General features: G+C 35.0%; 1 protein-coding gene across 8 annotated transcripts in view; it reads right to left on the reverse strand.

The window, feature by feature from the left end:
* The window catches only part of Arms (Ankyrin repeat-rich membrane spanning), a 69,051-nt gene that overhangs the window by 37,434 nt on the left and 16,067 nt on the right, over positions 1–15,550 (reverse strand). Inside the window, exon 1 of one of the 8 annotated variants that reach the window (XM_017619809.1) lies at positions 1,907–2,154. The exons of 4 other annotated variants lie outside the window; for them this stretch is intronic. In XM_017619809.1, coding sequence (XP_017475298.1) covers positions 1,907–2,071 — 165 coding nt within the window. In that variant the 5' untranslated portion in view covers positions 2,072–2,154. 3 more of the 8 variants (XM_017619801.1, XM_017619858.1, XM_017619843.1) reach the window with 3 other exon arrangements.

A 15,550-nucleotide genomic window follows, 5' to 3' on the forward strand; every position in this document is an offset into this window, starting at 1 on the left:
AAAATTTATTAGAAATTTCTAAAATATGTTTCCACGGAGTTTTCCTACTAATTAATTAGTAATTAGTTCTTTATCGAAATATTAAATAACTTTTAGCTTTAGAGTCGACTTTATTTTGACTACAATCGCGGAAATTCTACCAATTCTGGAAAAAAACATCCCTGGAAATTCAGATATTTATATATAAGTAGTCACAGTTTACGCTGATTTTAGTTAAGAAATAATTTCTTTGAAATATAGTGTTGCGAATAGAATTTCTTCAAATGTTTTGAAAACGGCTATTTAAGAAAAATTAAGATTTCAAAAAAATACGTAAAATAAGTTGAACACCCGTTGCAGCTGAGAGAGCCATCCATGCAGCGGTAAATACTGAGAAAAAATCGACTCAACTACTTGCTGCTTGATGACTAATTGACTGTAATGACGTATTTGTCAATATGTAAAGAATTATTCATTTTGTTTTATAAAACCATTGACAGTGGAGATCTTGTTTAGAAATGATGTTTGTTTTTTTGTAATTACCCTTTTTGCTCGTGGCTAATGAATTTTGTTATTTTATTATTTCCTTGTATAAAAATAATTGATGATTGTGACTTATTTCATTTGTTCACTTTATAATGCGGTGGGAAATACATATCGCACGTTTAATAATGTAACGAAGTATTTCAAAATTTCGATTTTGTGGGAAAACCCAATCAAACTTTTATCAATTCATACATTTGGTATACAAAACGACAGTTGGAAATACACATACATAACTTCGCTACATTTGGGAAGTTTGCTTATCTGTTAGTTTCAATAATTCTACTTATAAAGCATACTAATATAAATAATGAAATCTTCAAAAACGTAAATTTTGAGTTACATCTCTATATTATTTAACGCGCGATATCGTCCATATCAATGCATATTTAATACCATATTTCAGAGTTTTCAGGGCAATGCGATACACCTCGATGGAAAAACTAAAAGCTAAATATTAATTTTTAGATCAGTGAGATCGTTCACTAAACCCATCACTCGACCCAGTATCTGCAGAATGTTGTAACAAAAATGCATGCATGTCGTCGAGCTCTTTACATGAAACTCACTCACCTTATTGAATCCATCGTGCTGACTATTTATTTATAACTTCAACAACAGATCAAAGCATGGGAACGCCGCAAGAACGACAACAGCAAAAAAAAATAATAAAAGTAAAGCAAAATTAGCAGCCAGCCAACAAACCACGATTGCATGCAACTACACTTAACGATATAGGAAAAACGATGAGTCCAGACAAACGATGCAACCAATTGACTGCGAGATAACAAAGGATGGATGTGTAAAAATAGACGCAAGCAAAGGTAGCTTAAACTACAACGTTTTATGAAATGGGGAGCGAAAAGGGAGCTGCTTAACAAGTGTTGTTGAGTGATGACACTAGACTGGAAGATTAAGTAGCAAAATTGAACAAGTCAAGAAGGAAAAAGTAGGCGCAAGGCGAAGATCAGAAGAGAATAATAGCAAGCGAGCGTTTAGCGAAGAGAGTAGCTGAATAACGCAGTAGAGTTGGCAGAATAGTGTTTAGTTGGTTAGGCAAACAGATATGTAAGTGCAGAAGTTAGAGCTAAAACCGGGGCAAAACGAAAGGGCCAGCCGGAATTAGCGTAGCGTTGAAGACGAATAAAAAAGATGCGACTTTGTGCGGCGGAGCAGAGCGGACAGTGGGCAGGCAACAGGCGAATAGGAATGATCGAGAGATGAACGAACCAGCAATTGAGTGAGTGAGGCGAGCACACAGAGGTGGCGAGGATTTGGCGAATGCAACAGAGCAACGTTTAGGAATAGAGGCGTGATCAAGGCATGCGGCTTTTTGGTTAGTTACAATCGAAAATTTTGAAACGGGAATTCTCCCATTGTGTACCGCCGGGTTGTGTACGTGCGAAAAACGGCGCAGCGCAAAATTAAATTGGCTGAATCGACGTCCTCCAGGACTCAGCGGCAAATCGGTGCCATTTTGTTTGGCCAACTCCAGATCGTCAGGGGAGAGTGAAAGCGATGTATAAGTTCCATGGGCGCCCGCAACCATTCTACCGCCCACGCTTTCATCATCAGCCGGTCGATCGATGTTAATGATGAGACGCGGCAGCGAGGCATGCGGTACGATTTCCGATTTGGCCCTTGGCGTAGATAGCACCGAATTCGGCGTCGAGCTGGAATGATCCAGCGGTTTGGTGTTGAGTAATGGCTGCTGCTGCTGCGCCGCTACTGGCTGTACAGCTGTAGCGGCTACCTCTTCGCCCGCCTCATCGACTAGGGGCAAATGCAAAGTGTTGATATCTCGAATACCGGTGTCATGGAGGCCGCGTATGAGGGCGCTGATGGTTTCATTGTAAACTACTCGCTGCCGATCGCCGCTAGTGGTAACACTTGCGCAGTTTGTCGTAATAACGGTTGTAGTAGACGAGCTGCTACCCCTGAAGCTGATACTGCCAGTCGTTGCAGCCGTGGTTGCCACCGTCGCGTTTGTGCTGACAGTTGATTTGTTAATCAACTGGCCGCTGCGGCAAGCTAAAGGCGGATCGTTTTTCTTCATGATTTGTGCTTAGATCACCGCACTGTATGTATGTATTCTTTATTAATCAGGTGCTTGGCGAGCGTGTGTGTTTTTGTGTGGATGGGTATGCAAATCAAACTGTTCCTGATTGTGGTTTTTTCGCAACGTCACAGTGCCGAATTTTTTAAATGCTTTTATTTATTGCCGAAAACGTTTGTTGCCAAATGGGTTTTTTGTTTTTGTTGGTTGTAAAAGTTTGCTTTGTTGATGATAGCAGCAGAGATGAAGAGAAGAAAATGTGAAATATTGAAAGGACACCCCCCTCAATGGTGGTTGGTAGCTAAAATAAAATACAGGTAAATGTTTATTAATTTTGTTGTCTTTTTGAATTATTATTTTTTTTTTAATATTATTTTGGTGATGACTGGCGTTTTGTGGCCAGCATTTAAAGAAAGGTGTAAGAATGGAAGCAAAATTAAAATGTAACAAAGAAATCGCGCGTATGTAGGTACATATTTATCGGCTATGCATTTTGAAATAAATTATTCGCATTGACATTATTCTAAACTTCTTGGCGATTACTTCCAGTTATACGATGTACGCACACGATCAGCAGCTTAGATTTGCGTACATGCATATACATGCATAGACCTCCACACAAGCCCATTCACAAACCCCAGTATATACTTACAGTTGCGAGCAAAATAATAGCAGTACAAACCAAAATGATGCTCCTGGTAACTTATGTTTATTTATTTATTTATTGTTAATAATTTTCATTTAAAATATGGATCGATCCGTAACAGAAACCGCATAAATAAAGTTTCAAAGCTTGCACAAAATTCACAAAAATAAATTAAATTTAAAACAATGTTCATCAAAATTTCGATTTTTCAAATTAGATTTCTCAGAAGATTTTGAGTATGCAGTTTTGTAGCTCATTCGATTTTAGGATAACAAAGCGCAAATTTCAAGTCGCTAAAAATTACCGTTGATTTTTTAGATTTTTTTTTTGTCGCACATCCATTTGGTTCCGTACGCGAATAAATTTGGTTCATGCGTTGTATGGAAGAAAATGCGCCAACACTCGATTTGAAAAATTTTGAAATTTTGATGAACATTTTTTTTTTTTATTTAATTAACTTTTGTAAACTTTGTGCAAGCTTTGAAACTTTTTTTAAGCTTTTTCTGATACAGATCGACCCATATTTTAAATGAAAGTTATTAACAATAAATAAAAAAACATTAGTTACCAGTAGCATCATTTTGAATTTTACCGCTATTATTTTACTCGCAGCTATACATGCATGCACATATTAGACACATCCCCGAGGAAAAAAAAAACATACATACATATGTACGTACATACATTAGGGCGGGTAAATTTATTTTTTGACAATACGGGTCTAGCATAGTATTCTACGTGTAATTCTAAGCAAATTTGCCGAAGAAACTATGGTGCAAGTTATTTCTTCATACCAAAAAAAAACCCAAAACACAGCAAAATGCTAAGAAACCTATGTTCGCAGTTTGGCAAACTCCAAATTGATTTTAGACCCAGTCTTTCTTTGGCAAATTCGCTTAGAATTAAACGTAGCATCCTTCTGTAGTAACATGCTTAGTAGAAAAAATCTCCCATACAAATTGACCCCGCCCTAACATACATATGTACATACTTATATGTGCACAAATGTTCCTTTATTCATCAATGCTTGTTTGATTAAAAAACTTTTACGACTTTCTTGTGATTGAATGCAAGTAATCATGGGACTCATCAATTAAGTTCATCAAAACCATACAACAAATAGTGTAAATATGTATGTTTGTTGATACATATGTATGTGTATGTATGTACGAATATTTAATGACATCAACGGGACATACGGTTTAATACAGCAAAATATTTTGATGTCAAATAATCTTGCAAGATAGAAAATATTTAAATTTATATGTATGTATGTATGTATGTAAGTATTGCACTCTGATCAGTTCTGATAGGGGATTGTAGATAAGTAAGAAGATACATACAATCTCTCTATAGATATTCTGCAATGGCGTTTTTGTGTTTGCATTTTCAACCATCAAAGCAAGTTTATATGTATTTGAGGTGAGTTTAGAGGCAACTTCTAGTTGCATACAGTTGCCCGGTGAAATCGATCTTTCATCTAATCGCTTTCAACAAAATTGATCGCCAGCCAACTTTTAGCCATTCAACCTTTTCTTTATGCGACCCTGATTTTGTTTACATTATACGTTTGTGTATTTTAAGTATTGTATTGTGTATTTTAAGTATTTTAATTGATTGATTAGTACAAAATATTTTTGTTGTGTTCAACAAAAAATTGCCTCGTGTAATAACGAGTCGGCAACTTTTTATCACCGTTTGAAAAACTGCAAGCACAGCAGCAACAGCGCTACTACTTTTTTTTTGCTTTTGCTTCACTTCGAAAATTTTGATTCTCATTCGAAGTGCTTTATGCATAAAAAAAACGCATAAAAGGAGACCTAAGTGCATTTTGTTGTTGCTTCTGGTATCGAAAGTGTGCGAAATTGGAATTGAAAAAAAATATGAAAATTGTTGCAATTTTCTTTCTTAGTTGTTGTTGTTGTTGTTGCTGTTGTTGTAGCAGCTACTAAAACCCGCTCGGGTCGGCTCATCGTTGTCGTCAGGTTCAGCTAATGGCCCGGAAGTGCGCAACTTCTACAGGGGCTATCCACAGGGACAGGGGGCGTTAGTTAAGTGGGGTTTTAGGGGCAAGCGAAGCGGTGCCGTGGGACATGTGGCGACTCTACGCATGCCGGGCACTGGTTGGACGCATCTTCATTCACTCTGCTCAGGTATGAGTTTAACCTGCTTCAATATCCAGCGCGAAGTTGGGCTATTGTGGTGCGGGTCTCCCGGGGCAGCAGACAAAGTTCAGTCCCGTCCACGTCGGATGGTAGTGTACCCAGAATGGAATTCACAGGTCGAGAGTTTACATAACTCGAGACCGGCTCCCTATGAATGCATCTGGACCTCGTTATGAAGATTCTCGTATACGAATTTAAGATTATCGTTAATTTCTTCATGATCCAAAGATTGGACCACGTTAACCGATTTCTATAATTCTTTTTTCAAGGAAAGGTCTTACCTCACAGGTGGTCCCATACTAATTTGGTTTAATTAAATCCGATTCTTGGATCATGAAGAAATTAACGATAATCTTAAATTTGTATACGAGAATTCAAGTCGATTTTGTTTTTTTTTTGCTTAAAAATTACTTGTTTTTTTTTTTAAGTTTTCTACAGACCAATGACATGTAGTAATTTAGCAAGAGGGTTATTACTGAAATAGGGATAGTTAAGGCAGGATAGCACAGAAGTTACAAGAACTAAGTAACCGTTTTATGTAAAAAAATATCTTTCGCAGTTTTATTCACAATTGATCAGATTCTGGAGTAAAATTCCCCAATAGTCACAATGGAATGGCTCAGCTTTCATTTGTGTTATTTTTTTTTTTTTAACATACACGCCGCACAGTGTTCTATCTTTGAAAAAAAGGAGACAAAATCAAGTATCTCGAGAACTAGAAGTTATAGCAAAAAAAGGTTTCCCGTTACAGCTTTAGAGATTTAGAATTCATCAAAAATTTTCTCGTTGGATAGAAGAATACGCTTGATCTTTATGAAGGTTTTATTCTTTTTTCTTTTTTGACCTGAAACCAGTCTTAACTGTTTTAAATACATATCTTAGCTGTTATTGTATCAAGAAATTCATTTCCATGGCCACAAAAACAAAAAAAAAACGGATACGTTTTTTTCTCAAAGTTCATCGCATACTATTTTTCGGTTAAAAAAAAGGAAATTCCAATTTTAATACTGAAGGTAAACATTTTAAAGACAGGCTTTTAGTTGTGGTTAGTAAAAATAATGAAAAATCGATCCACGCAACACCTAACGTCTAAATCGGACTATATATACAATTTTTCAAATATCTGTACATCCGCGCCACCTAGCGGATTCATTCCTGTTTTATATTACCTTGTCATGGGCCCCCGAGCTAAGTTTGAAGTTACAAGTCTCTGGCTCATCGGGAAGTTGGTAAAAAATTGATTACAAAATTTGATTACACAGGTGAAACATAATAAACCCTTGTAAAAATATTTAAAATGAGCTTTTCGTTTTTTTTTTTTAGATTGGCTTTTGGCGAAGGTAGGGAAAGTTATTGAACCAGAGGCATGCAATGAGATATATCTAATCAGAGCTAGCCGCAGTGCGCAACAGCCCGATTCTTCAAGTATCAACTCAAAGTTTCAAATATTGTCGACACCGAGTTGAAAAACAAACTTGGGTGCCTTAGCCTTAAGGTGGAGCGAACTGCGGACGAAGCCAAGCATAGCGTCAAGCGCTGGAGTTAAAATGTGGTTCGGATCGCACCTCTGATTGCAACAATGGGGCATTTTTGCGCGCGCTCTAACTTCCTAACGAATGTAGACTTTTGTAGTGAATTCCGCAATGACAAAGACCTAATGGAGGAAAGGCTTGATAATGGCTTGATAATGGCTTCATAAAGATTATAGATTATCCTTTTCCGCATGGCGCATCAGTCCAGCCTTGATTGAAAAATAATCGGCCCTATCGCGGATTTCACATGAACACATATTCCCAAAAATTATAAAGCAAAACAAAAACCATTTTTCCCAATTTGTTTTTGTTTTGCAAGTTAAATTATGGGAAAGATTTATTCACATGGAATTGGCGATAGGGCTGAATGCTTTTAAACCCCATACAACTTCGGGGGCCAAAGTGAATTGTTTTACGTCTAAGGAAAAGTAATCTGATACCTCCATTTCCGGAATGGCGCCCGTCTTTAGGCGGGCTTTGAACATTCTTGTAAAACTTCTGCTGCGTTTCGCCGTTTTGCCGTTTACTTCGCCGTCTTCCTCCGCTGGCAAGCTGATACAGTAAACGGAGGGAATTTTTGACGTTTCACTTAAACAATCAATTTTGCCGTGTTTTTTTTTTCACTACTAAAATTTAGTCACGAAACACTATTCGGTAACTTATATTTTGTGCGAGTAAAAAAACGCGTTCCTTGTAGAGACGTGTGCTGGCTGAGCGAAACTGAACTGAGAATTGGCACAGTGCTGCGTTTACATTTAAATACCAGACCATAGATGCGGCGGCGGAATGGGCAAAGAATTCGCGGTCATAGAGCGCAGTCAAAGAGTAAGAAAAGAAAAAAAACACAAACCAATGGAAACAAATGTACTTTTAATTAATTATAATATTAACATTGCTGCAGATTTCTTATAGCCACACAATAAACATCGATTATTGTCTTTGTTGATAACAAAAGCCATTGCAAACTTATGCTTACGTGTTTGTGAGGCACTAAATTTTCTCCAGTGGCTGATTCGGGTAACCCAACATCCTGTTTGCATTAGATATAGCAGATACATTGTAAACACAAATAAATACTTATTTACGGACAACTCGCGAGAAAGATGCCGCGCGCGGTGGGTTGATAACAGCAACTGATAATCGTTACACACACATGCGCTAAATAATAGCGGCTTAGATTTATTATCTACTTTGTAGATATTCGAATATAATTTAAAATTATTTTCTGTCCATAATTTTGTTTCAAATTGATAAGCACGTACTTTATTTTATCAGGCACGCGGGAGTGGTTGACAGGCGCTAACAGCAGGAGGCTGAGTACCAGCTGCGCATCTTGAGAAACATTACATTTCAAACGCAAAGTGCATGAACACTTAAGGCCCCCGTCCACATAGAACTTTGCCGTTGCGTTGGCGCTGGCGTCGCTTCAACAGCTGACTATCAATACATGAATTCAAATGCAGCCGTCCACATAAATAGCCGAAATTCGACAACGAATCACGCCAACACAAAGCAAAAAGATGGCCAACTGGTCATCTATTCGCGTGCGTCGCTCGTCAGCTGTTGCAAATAAATAAAATTATGTGAAATATACTTTTCCTTTTTAATGAAGTGCGTTACGTGAGTACGTTAATTTAGTGGTCCAAGCATTCGCTGCCAAGCGTTCATTGTAGCAACCATAATTTTGACGTGCGTTCTGTCAAACCAAAGCCAACGCCAAAGCCAACGCCAAAGTTCTATGTGGGCCGGCCCTTAGAGCCAGCAAAAGTGACGTTAATCAATTGTTTTCCACAGGCTTTATTGGTTTCGTTTTTACTCTCGCTTAATTGACGAACGCAATAGAGACTTGAGTTATGCCATCGAGTGAGATTTGTTTATAGAATCACATTCAAAATGCGAGTCAAAGACAGCAACAGCAAGGTTGTAAAAAATATTTACATTAGAATAGAATACAAATCGTTGATTTCTTCATGATCCAATGATCGGATTTAAACCTAATTAGAATGGGACCACCTGTAACACACATAAAAAAAAAAACAAAAAACAAATATTCCGACGAACTGATAACCTTCTCCTTTTTGTGAAGTCGGTTAATAATAAATAAATAAAATTTTTACAAGAAAAACAAAAGACATGCAATAGTTCATCGCGATTTTTCTTACGTTTAATACAATCAATACATCAATACGGTTGATTAACTAAAATGAATACAACGATCTTCGTCTGTAGATTCTTGCATACTTTTAGGCTGTGAACAATAAAAAAATGCAATACACACATTCACAAATGAGTGCACATATGTATGTACATAAACATATAATTCATCAATCAGCCAATCAGCTGTGTGTACATTAGGCAGGATCGATTTTGTATAGTAGAAAATTAAAGCAATTTCATGATACTATAAAAGTGACATAATTTGCCTTAGCACTTAAACAAACAACAATTGGCCAAAAAAGTCTAAGTCATACCTACATACATACATATGAGGCATTCCAACATGCTACGTGAGACATTTTCACTTATTTCTGTTCAAACTTTAAGTATTTTCTTTTAAATCCTTAATTTTACAAGTCCTAAAATGTTAAAACTTTAAGTCAGATATCGGCGCTAATACGAAACTAATAAAATAATAAACTCAACTATATAACTTACACAGAAAATTTACATTTTATAAGAGTGACGGGTGGGACAAGGATGTCATCCGTATCTCAGAGTGGATGGATTCGTTTCCCAATTTTAGACAAACTACAAATAATTCATTCATAACGGCTTTCTCGTATGTACAGTGGTTCAAAATATTATAGCCGCGCCACACCGAGGGAAACTGAACCTCGGTGCAAAAATTATTTTCTTTATAAAACTAACAAACGTGTGGATAAGACATTCGTAAAATTCTTAAATCAACCAAAAACAACAAATTAAAGAACGAAAAATTACACTGAAGATGGCACAACACCGAAACCGGTTTGTCTCCAAACCAAATTTGACAAGGGATGACGGAAAATCGTTCCACATTACATCACACTCCTACCATGTCGGAAACACCAACAACGAAAATGAGAACAAATTAAAGCTTTAAATGCATTTTAATTACCTTTTTTACGTTTTGAATCAAGTTCTAAGCACGGAGTCGCCGATTACCTATATACTGGTCAGCTGATTAAGTTAAGTGACATTTTGAACAGTTTTGGTTTTTTATTTTTTTTATTTAATGTTTATAGTTTTCTTTATAAAAGCCCTAGCACTTTACCTAACCATAACCACATAAATCCACATTTCAAGCTTCGTATAAAAATTATAAAAATTCAACAAACTTTAACAATTACACCCAAAAATTTTACACTTTTTTTTGCAAAACTTCTTGAAATATTCTAGGTATGCCATAGCCCATTAAATTGAAGTTAAGTTAAAAGTGGAAATTTCAAGACACTAGGAAATCGCATTGATTTTTAATAATTTTTTAGGCTGACGGTTCCAGGCATTTTCTTTTTTATAAAAAGCACTATCGTATGGTAAAACGTGAGTGAATTGAACCCCTACTTGGCTTCTTATATATTTTAATAACTAATCTTTAATATGGACCGCACTAAAAGCTCCTTTTCATATAAAAATTCGTACGTGTCCCACCCATGACAGATGAATTTCGGATTTTTTCATAATAAAGTCAAGTTCACACAGAAAAGTGAAATAAGTTCGCAGTTTCCATAAAATTTATTTGCTCCAAAAAGCAGGTTCGTTTTTTTTTGTCCCACCCGTGACAGAAGAAATAACTCAGATTTTTTCTATATAAAAGTAACCTGGAATTTTTTTCGTATTTTGTAATAACTCATATAATAGCCAATTAGGTATAGCTTTATCAAAATGTGGAATTGTTGAGTACTTTATACTTAAAAGAACATTTTTTCTGTACAAATGTAATTTTGGATATTTTTTTTTTGTAAAAAATATAGATCATTCTTAAAAAAATTCAATGCTTTATGGCATTATTATATTTGAAAATTAAACAAATAAACAAATATTTTAGATTATGACGTGTATTTTGTGGAACGAGGACCTATACACATATAGGTGGCGAGTAAAATGAACACCACTGGTTTGACATGAATATTTGCTATCAGGGCTGGCAAAAGTATGCCAGAAAAAAAACTGAAAATAAGCGCTATACAAAGCTCGATAAATTACCAAAATATGATAAATCAATGAAGTTTTGTCTAATTTTTTCAATTGAGGGATTCACAACGGTGTCTTAAGTGTCGTATTGTTGTATGTCGTAAACTTTAAAAGCTTAAATAAATTTTTAGAGAACTTAAAACCACAACCAAATATTTTTTAACACGGCGAAAATTCACAATATGACTTTGATGGTACTTTGCGACCCCTCTTAATATATATTTTAGGCGTTTAAGGTTTACGACATACAACAATACTACACTTACGACACCGTTGTGAATACCCCAAATATTTTTATACTTTTTATACCCGAGCGCACTTGTGCACAAGGGTATATTAATTTTGTTCACATAACGGTTGTTTGTAACAGCCAAAACGAATCGAGATAGATATAGACAAATGTATACATAAATGATCAGGATGAAAAAAGAAATCGATTAAGCCATGTCTGTCTGTCCGTCCGTCTGTCCGTCTGTCCGTCTGTCCGTCTGTCCGTGTACACGATAACTCGAGCAAAAATTGAGATATCTCAACGAAATTTGGTATGTAGGTTTCCCTTAATCCAAGGTAGGTTGGTATTGAAAATGGGCGAAATCGGACTTTAACCACGCCCACTTCCCATATAACGGTAATTTCCAGAAATACGAAAACTGCGATATTTTAGTAACTACTGAAGATAATTCACTCAAAATTGATATTTACAATAATTTTTAGACGAAAAATAAGAATATTATAAATTTTTGGAAAATGGGCGTAGCCACGCCCACTTATGGTTACATGTGTATATCTTGGTAACCGCTGCACCAATTTCTTCCAAACTTGGCACAGTTGTTGGCCTTCGCACAGCATACTAAATGGCCGAAAATTTTTAAAATCGCTCAATAACCACGCCTACTTCCCATATAACGGTAATTTTCAGAAATACGAAAACTGCGATATTTTAGTAACTACTGGAGATTATTCACTCAAAATTGATATTTATAATAAGTTTTAGACGAAAAATAAGAATATTATAAATTTTTGGAAAATGGGCGTAGCCACGCCCACTTATGGTTACATGTGTATATCTTGGTAACCGCTGCACCAATTTCTTCCAAACTTGGCACAGTTGTTGGCCTTGGTACAGCATAAAAAACCGCCGAAACTTTTTAAAATCGGACAATAACCACGCCCACATCCCATATAACGGTAATTTAGAGAAATACAAAATCTTCGATAAATCAGTAAATATTGAAGCTAATTTATTCAAAATTGATGCTTGCAACAATTCTTTACCAAGAAATACGTTTATGGTAAAATTTTGGAAAATGGGCGTGGCACCGCCCACTTATGATCACATATAAGTATATCGGTAACCGTTCTACCAATTTGTACCAAACTCGGTATGGTTATTGTACTTGCCACGTGTAAGCAAAACGTTGAAAATTATTGAAATCGGACTAAAATAACGGCCGATTCTCATATAACGGTAAATTTAAGAAATGCTTGAAACTTCAATATTTCGAAATTGAAGGACGCTAATTTACTAAAAATTGATACACCCCGGCTTACCATCTAGCGGAAGGTTTCGGAAAGGTGAAAAAACATATATTTAATACTTGCGCCGGGTATTTAATGTTCGGCTCCGCCCGAACTTAGACTTTCTTACTTGTTTTATTTAATTTTGCTTATTTTGTTATAAAAACATAATTCATTCTTTAACAAAACATTCTTTAAAGAAACAATTCACAGTTACATGAACGAATGAGAGCAAGGTGCTGATGTTTCATATTTCTATTAATTCTGAGAATAATCGGATATTAGGCTTTGAGGCATTTTACTTTTGACCTCTTCGTAAAGGTTTCGATAGCATTCCATTGTAATTTTTAATTCAAGTTGAAATATAGCGTTCCATTAGGTAAAATGTAGTTTCAGTTTTACAAATTTGTAATTGGCCTCACTAGCATAAAAGGACTTAAGGAAAAAAAAATTCGATCCACTCTAATGCACATATACATACATACATATCTAACGAATTGATCATCAGCTGTGTGTACATATTTAACAATACACAATAAAAACATAGATATGTACATATTTGTTCAATAATGAGCAAGCATCTCGTATAAGCACGTCTAATCGCAACCTTAAATAAATAACTGGATCAGAATTCCATACGTAAATATGTAGAATTTTAAAGTTCACATTCGCAATGTTTCAAAAAATGAGCTCATACGCAGGCCAGAACTGGCGTGAATATTCATTCCTCTGTGCAACCTGTTTGTAGAGATGGGAAGCTGTAAGTGAATTTGTAGCCAAATTTTGGAAGGAAAAGTGATCGGACTTAAAAAAAAATTCTGTGTGGTAGAATCTGGAAAAAAACGTGGTAGATTTCAAAAAAAATGTGGTAGATCACTGGGTTTGGATCAAACTTTGTACAAAAATTAAAAAAAAAATCGGCAAGGTTTCACCTAAATTAATTAGACTCTAAAACAAATTTAATTTTAGCATAATAAAGTGCAAGATTGAGGTTGCTAAAAATTGGAATTTTCTCTGTCTTTTGTGTAACATTACGGCGACTTTCAATTTAACTACAGTTCATTCTCTAACAATACCCATATAAACCCAAGTTTTAATTTTGTAAAAGACTACAAAAAAATGCAACAAATTTTCACCTAAATTTCAAACTTTTTTCTCAGAAGTGTTAAAATTTTTTTGAGTACGCAGTTTTATAACCCATTCAATTTCAATCTAACAATGTGCAAGTTTCAAGTGGCTAAAAATTACCCTTGATTTTTTAGATTTTTTTGTCGCATATAACGAATAAATACAATTTATTTTTATATGGAAGAAACCTGTTAGACTAAAATTGAATTATAAAACTGCGTACTCAAAAAAATTCTAACACTTGTGAGAAAAAAGTTTGAAATTTTAGTGAAAAGTTTTTGAATTTTTTTGTAGTTTTCTAAAAAGTTTTAAATTTGACTTAATATAGGTTTTGTTAGAGAATGAACTGTATTTTAATTGAAAGTCGCCGTGATGTTACACAAAGGTAGGCCTTCTACTTTCAAAAGACAGAGGCAATTGGCGAAGCTTTTCGGTCTCGGCCTAAGACGGCATTAGATACGCTCAAGGTCATAAACAAATTCGTTCGTTTAAGAAATTACAATGCATGCAAATTCCTTTTTTTGTTTGTTTCGGTAGTATGCCTTTTAACAATGCTACAGCCAAGTCTAAAAAGTAGAAAGTAAATAATATAAAAAAAAAAACTTTTTAATATATCACGCTTTTATAAATGGACTAAAAAGCAGAACATAATATTTTTTAGTCCCTTAGAATTTGTTTTGATAACTTTTGATTTTGAAATTTTAGCAAAACATAAACAATTTATGAGATTGAAAATGAAAAGCGTGCGGCGCATGTAATAGACCCGAATTGATATGAAGGGTAATATATGTATGTATGTATGTATGTGGATATATGAATAACGACCGCTTAAAATCGATCTCAAATCTGTACTTTCTCTGTAGAAATTTTAGTTCTATGTTATGTAGTTTGACTATTGTCAATTAAATCGAATGCTTTGTATTGCATGCGCTCCACGTTTTTCGTTTTCAATCTCATAAATTGTTTATAATGACTTTTGCTAAAATTTCAAAATCAAAAGTTATAAAAACGAATTCTATGGGACAGAGAAATATTATAAAAGCGGTGTATATTAAAAAACTTTTTTATATTATTTATTTTATATGCGCTCAGACGTTGATATGCAGAAATGTTCTTATGTAAGCATATGCAATACATTTGTAAGTATGTATGGAGCCAGGTACAGTCAGAGTCAAAAGTTAGTATAGACCTTGTTCTAATATAATATTCAAACATTTTTTCATATTTTTTTTTTATGAAAATAAGGTTTATTCTATAACACTGTGCGACAATTTTATGGCAATTCAAACCAGCCCGGAATTTGCTAGTATTTTCTGAAAGAATACATATCCAGTAATGAAACACTCGATGGATTTGCAAAAATTAGCTCGCATTTTATGACCTACTAAAGTTTTCATGTCTCGGCCTAAGTAGTTTTCAAAAAAGTGGGAAAAATTGTTAAAATAAGTATCTGAGTGAAATTAAATATTAAGACATTTATAGTAAAATTTCATGGGAAATATTTTCGTAGAACATTTTAACCTATTAGCTCCCACCTAAAAGGATCGTTTTGACCGTTACTTCAGGAAACCCCTCAAAAAGCAAATTTGGAAGTTCGTTAGAGGGTTGATATATTCTAGAGAATGATTTTTCGGCAAATTTTACTAGGGGCCTTCTCAGGCAAAAGCTTCGTGCCACCAACGTAAAAGTCTCTAAAAAGTTAAACGCAAAAATCAACAAAAAAACTTGGTTTTTACAAGGTTTTATTTAACTTGCTCTGTATGTATATATGTGTGCTTGTTACCGATGACAATGCGATACGAAAGATGAA

This window comes from Rhagoletis zephyria, unplaced genomic scaffold (genome assembly GCF_001687245.7).
Source record: "Rhagoletis zephyria isolate East Lansing unplaced genomic scaffold, Rhagoletis_zephyria_1.1 Rzeph_scaffold_00038, whole genome shotgun sequence".
NCBI lineage: Eukaryota > Metazoa > Arthropoda > Insecta > Diptera > Tephritidae > Rhagoletis > Rhagoletis zephyria.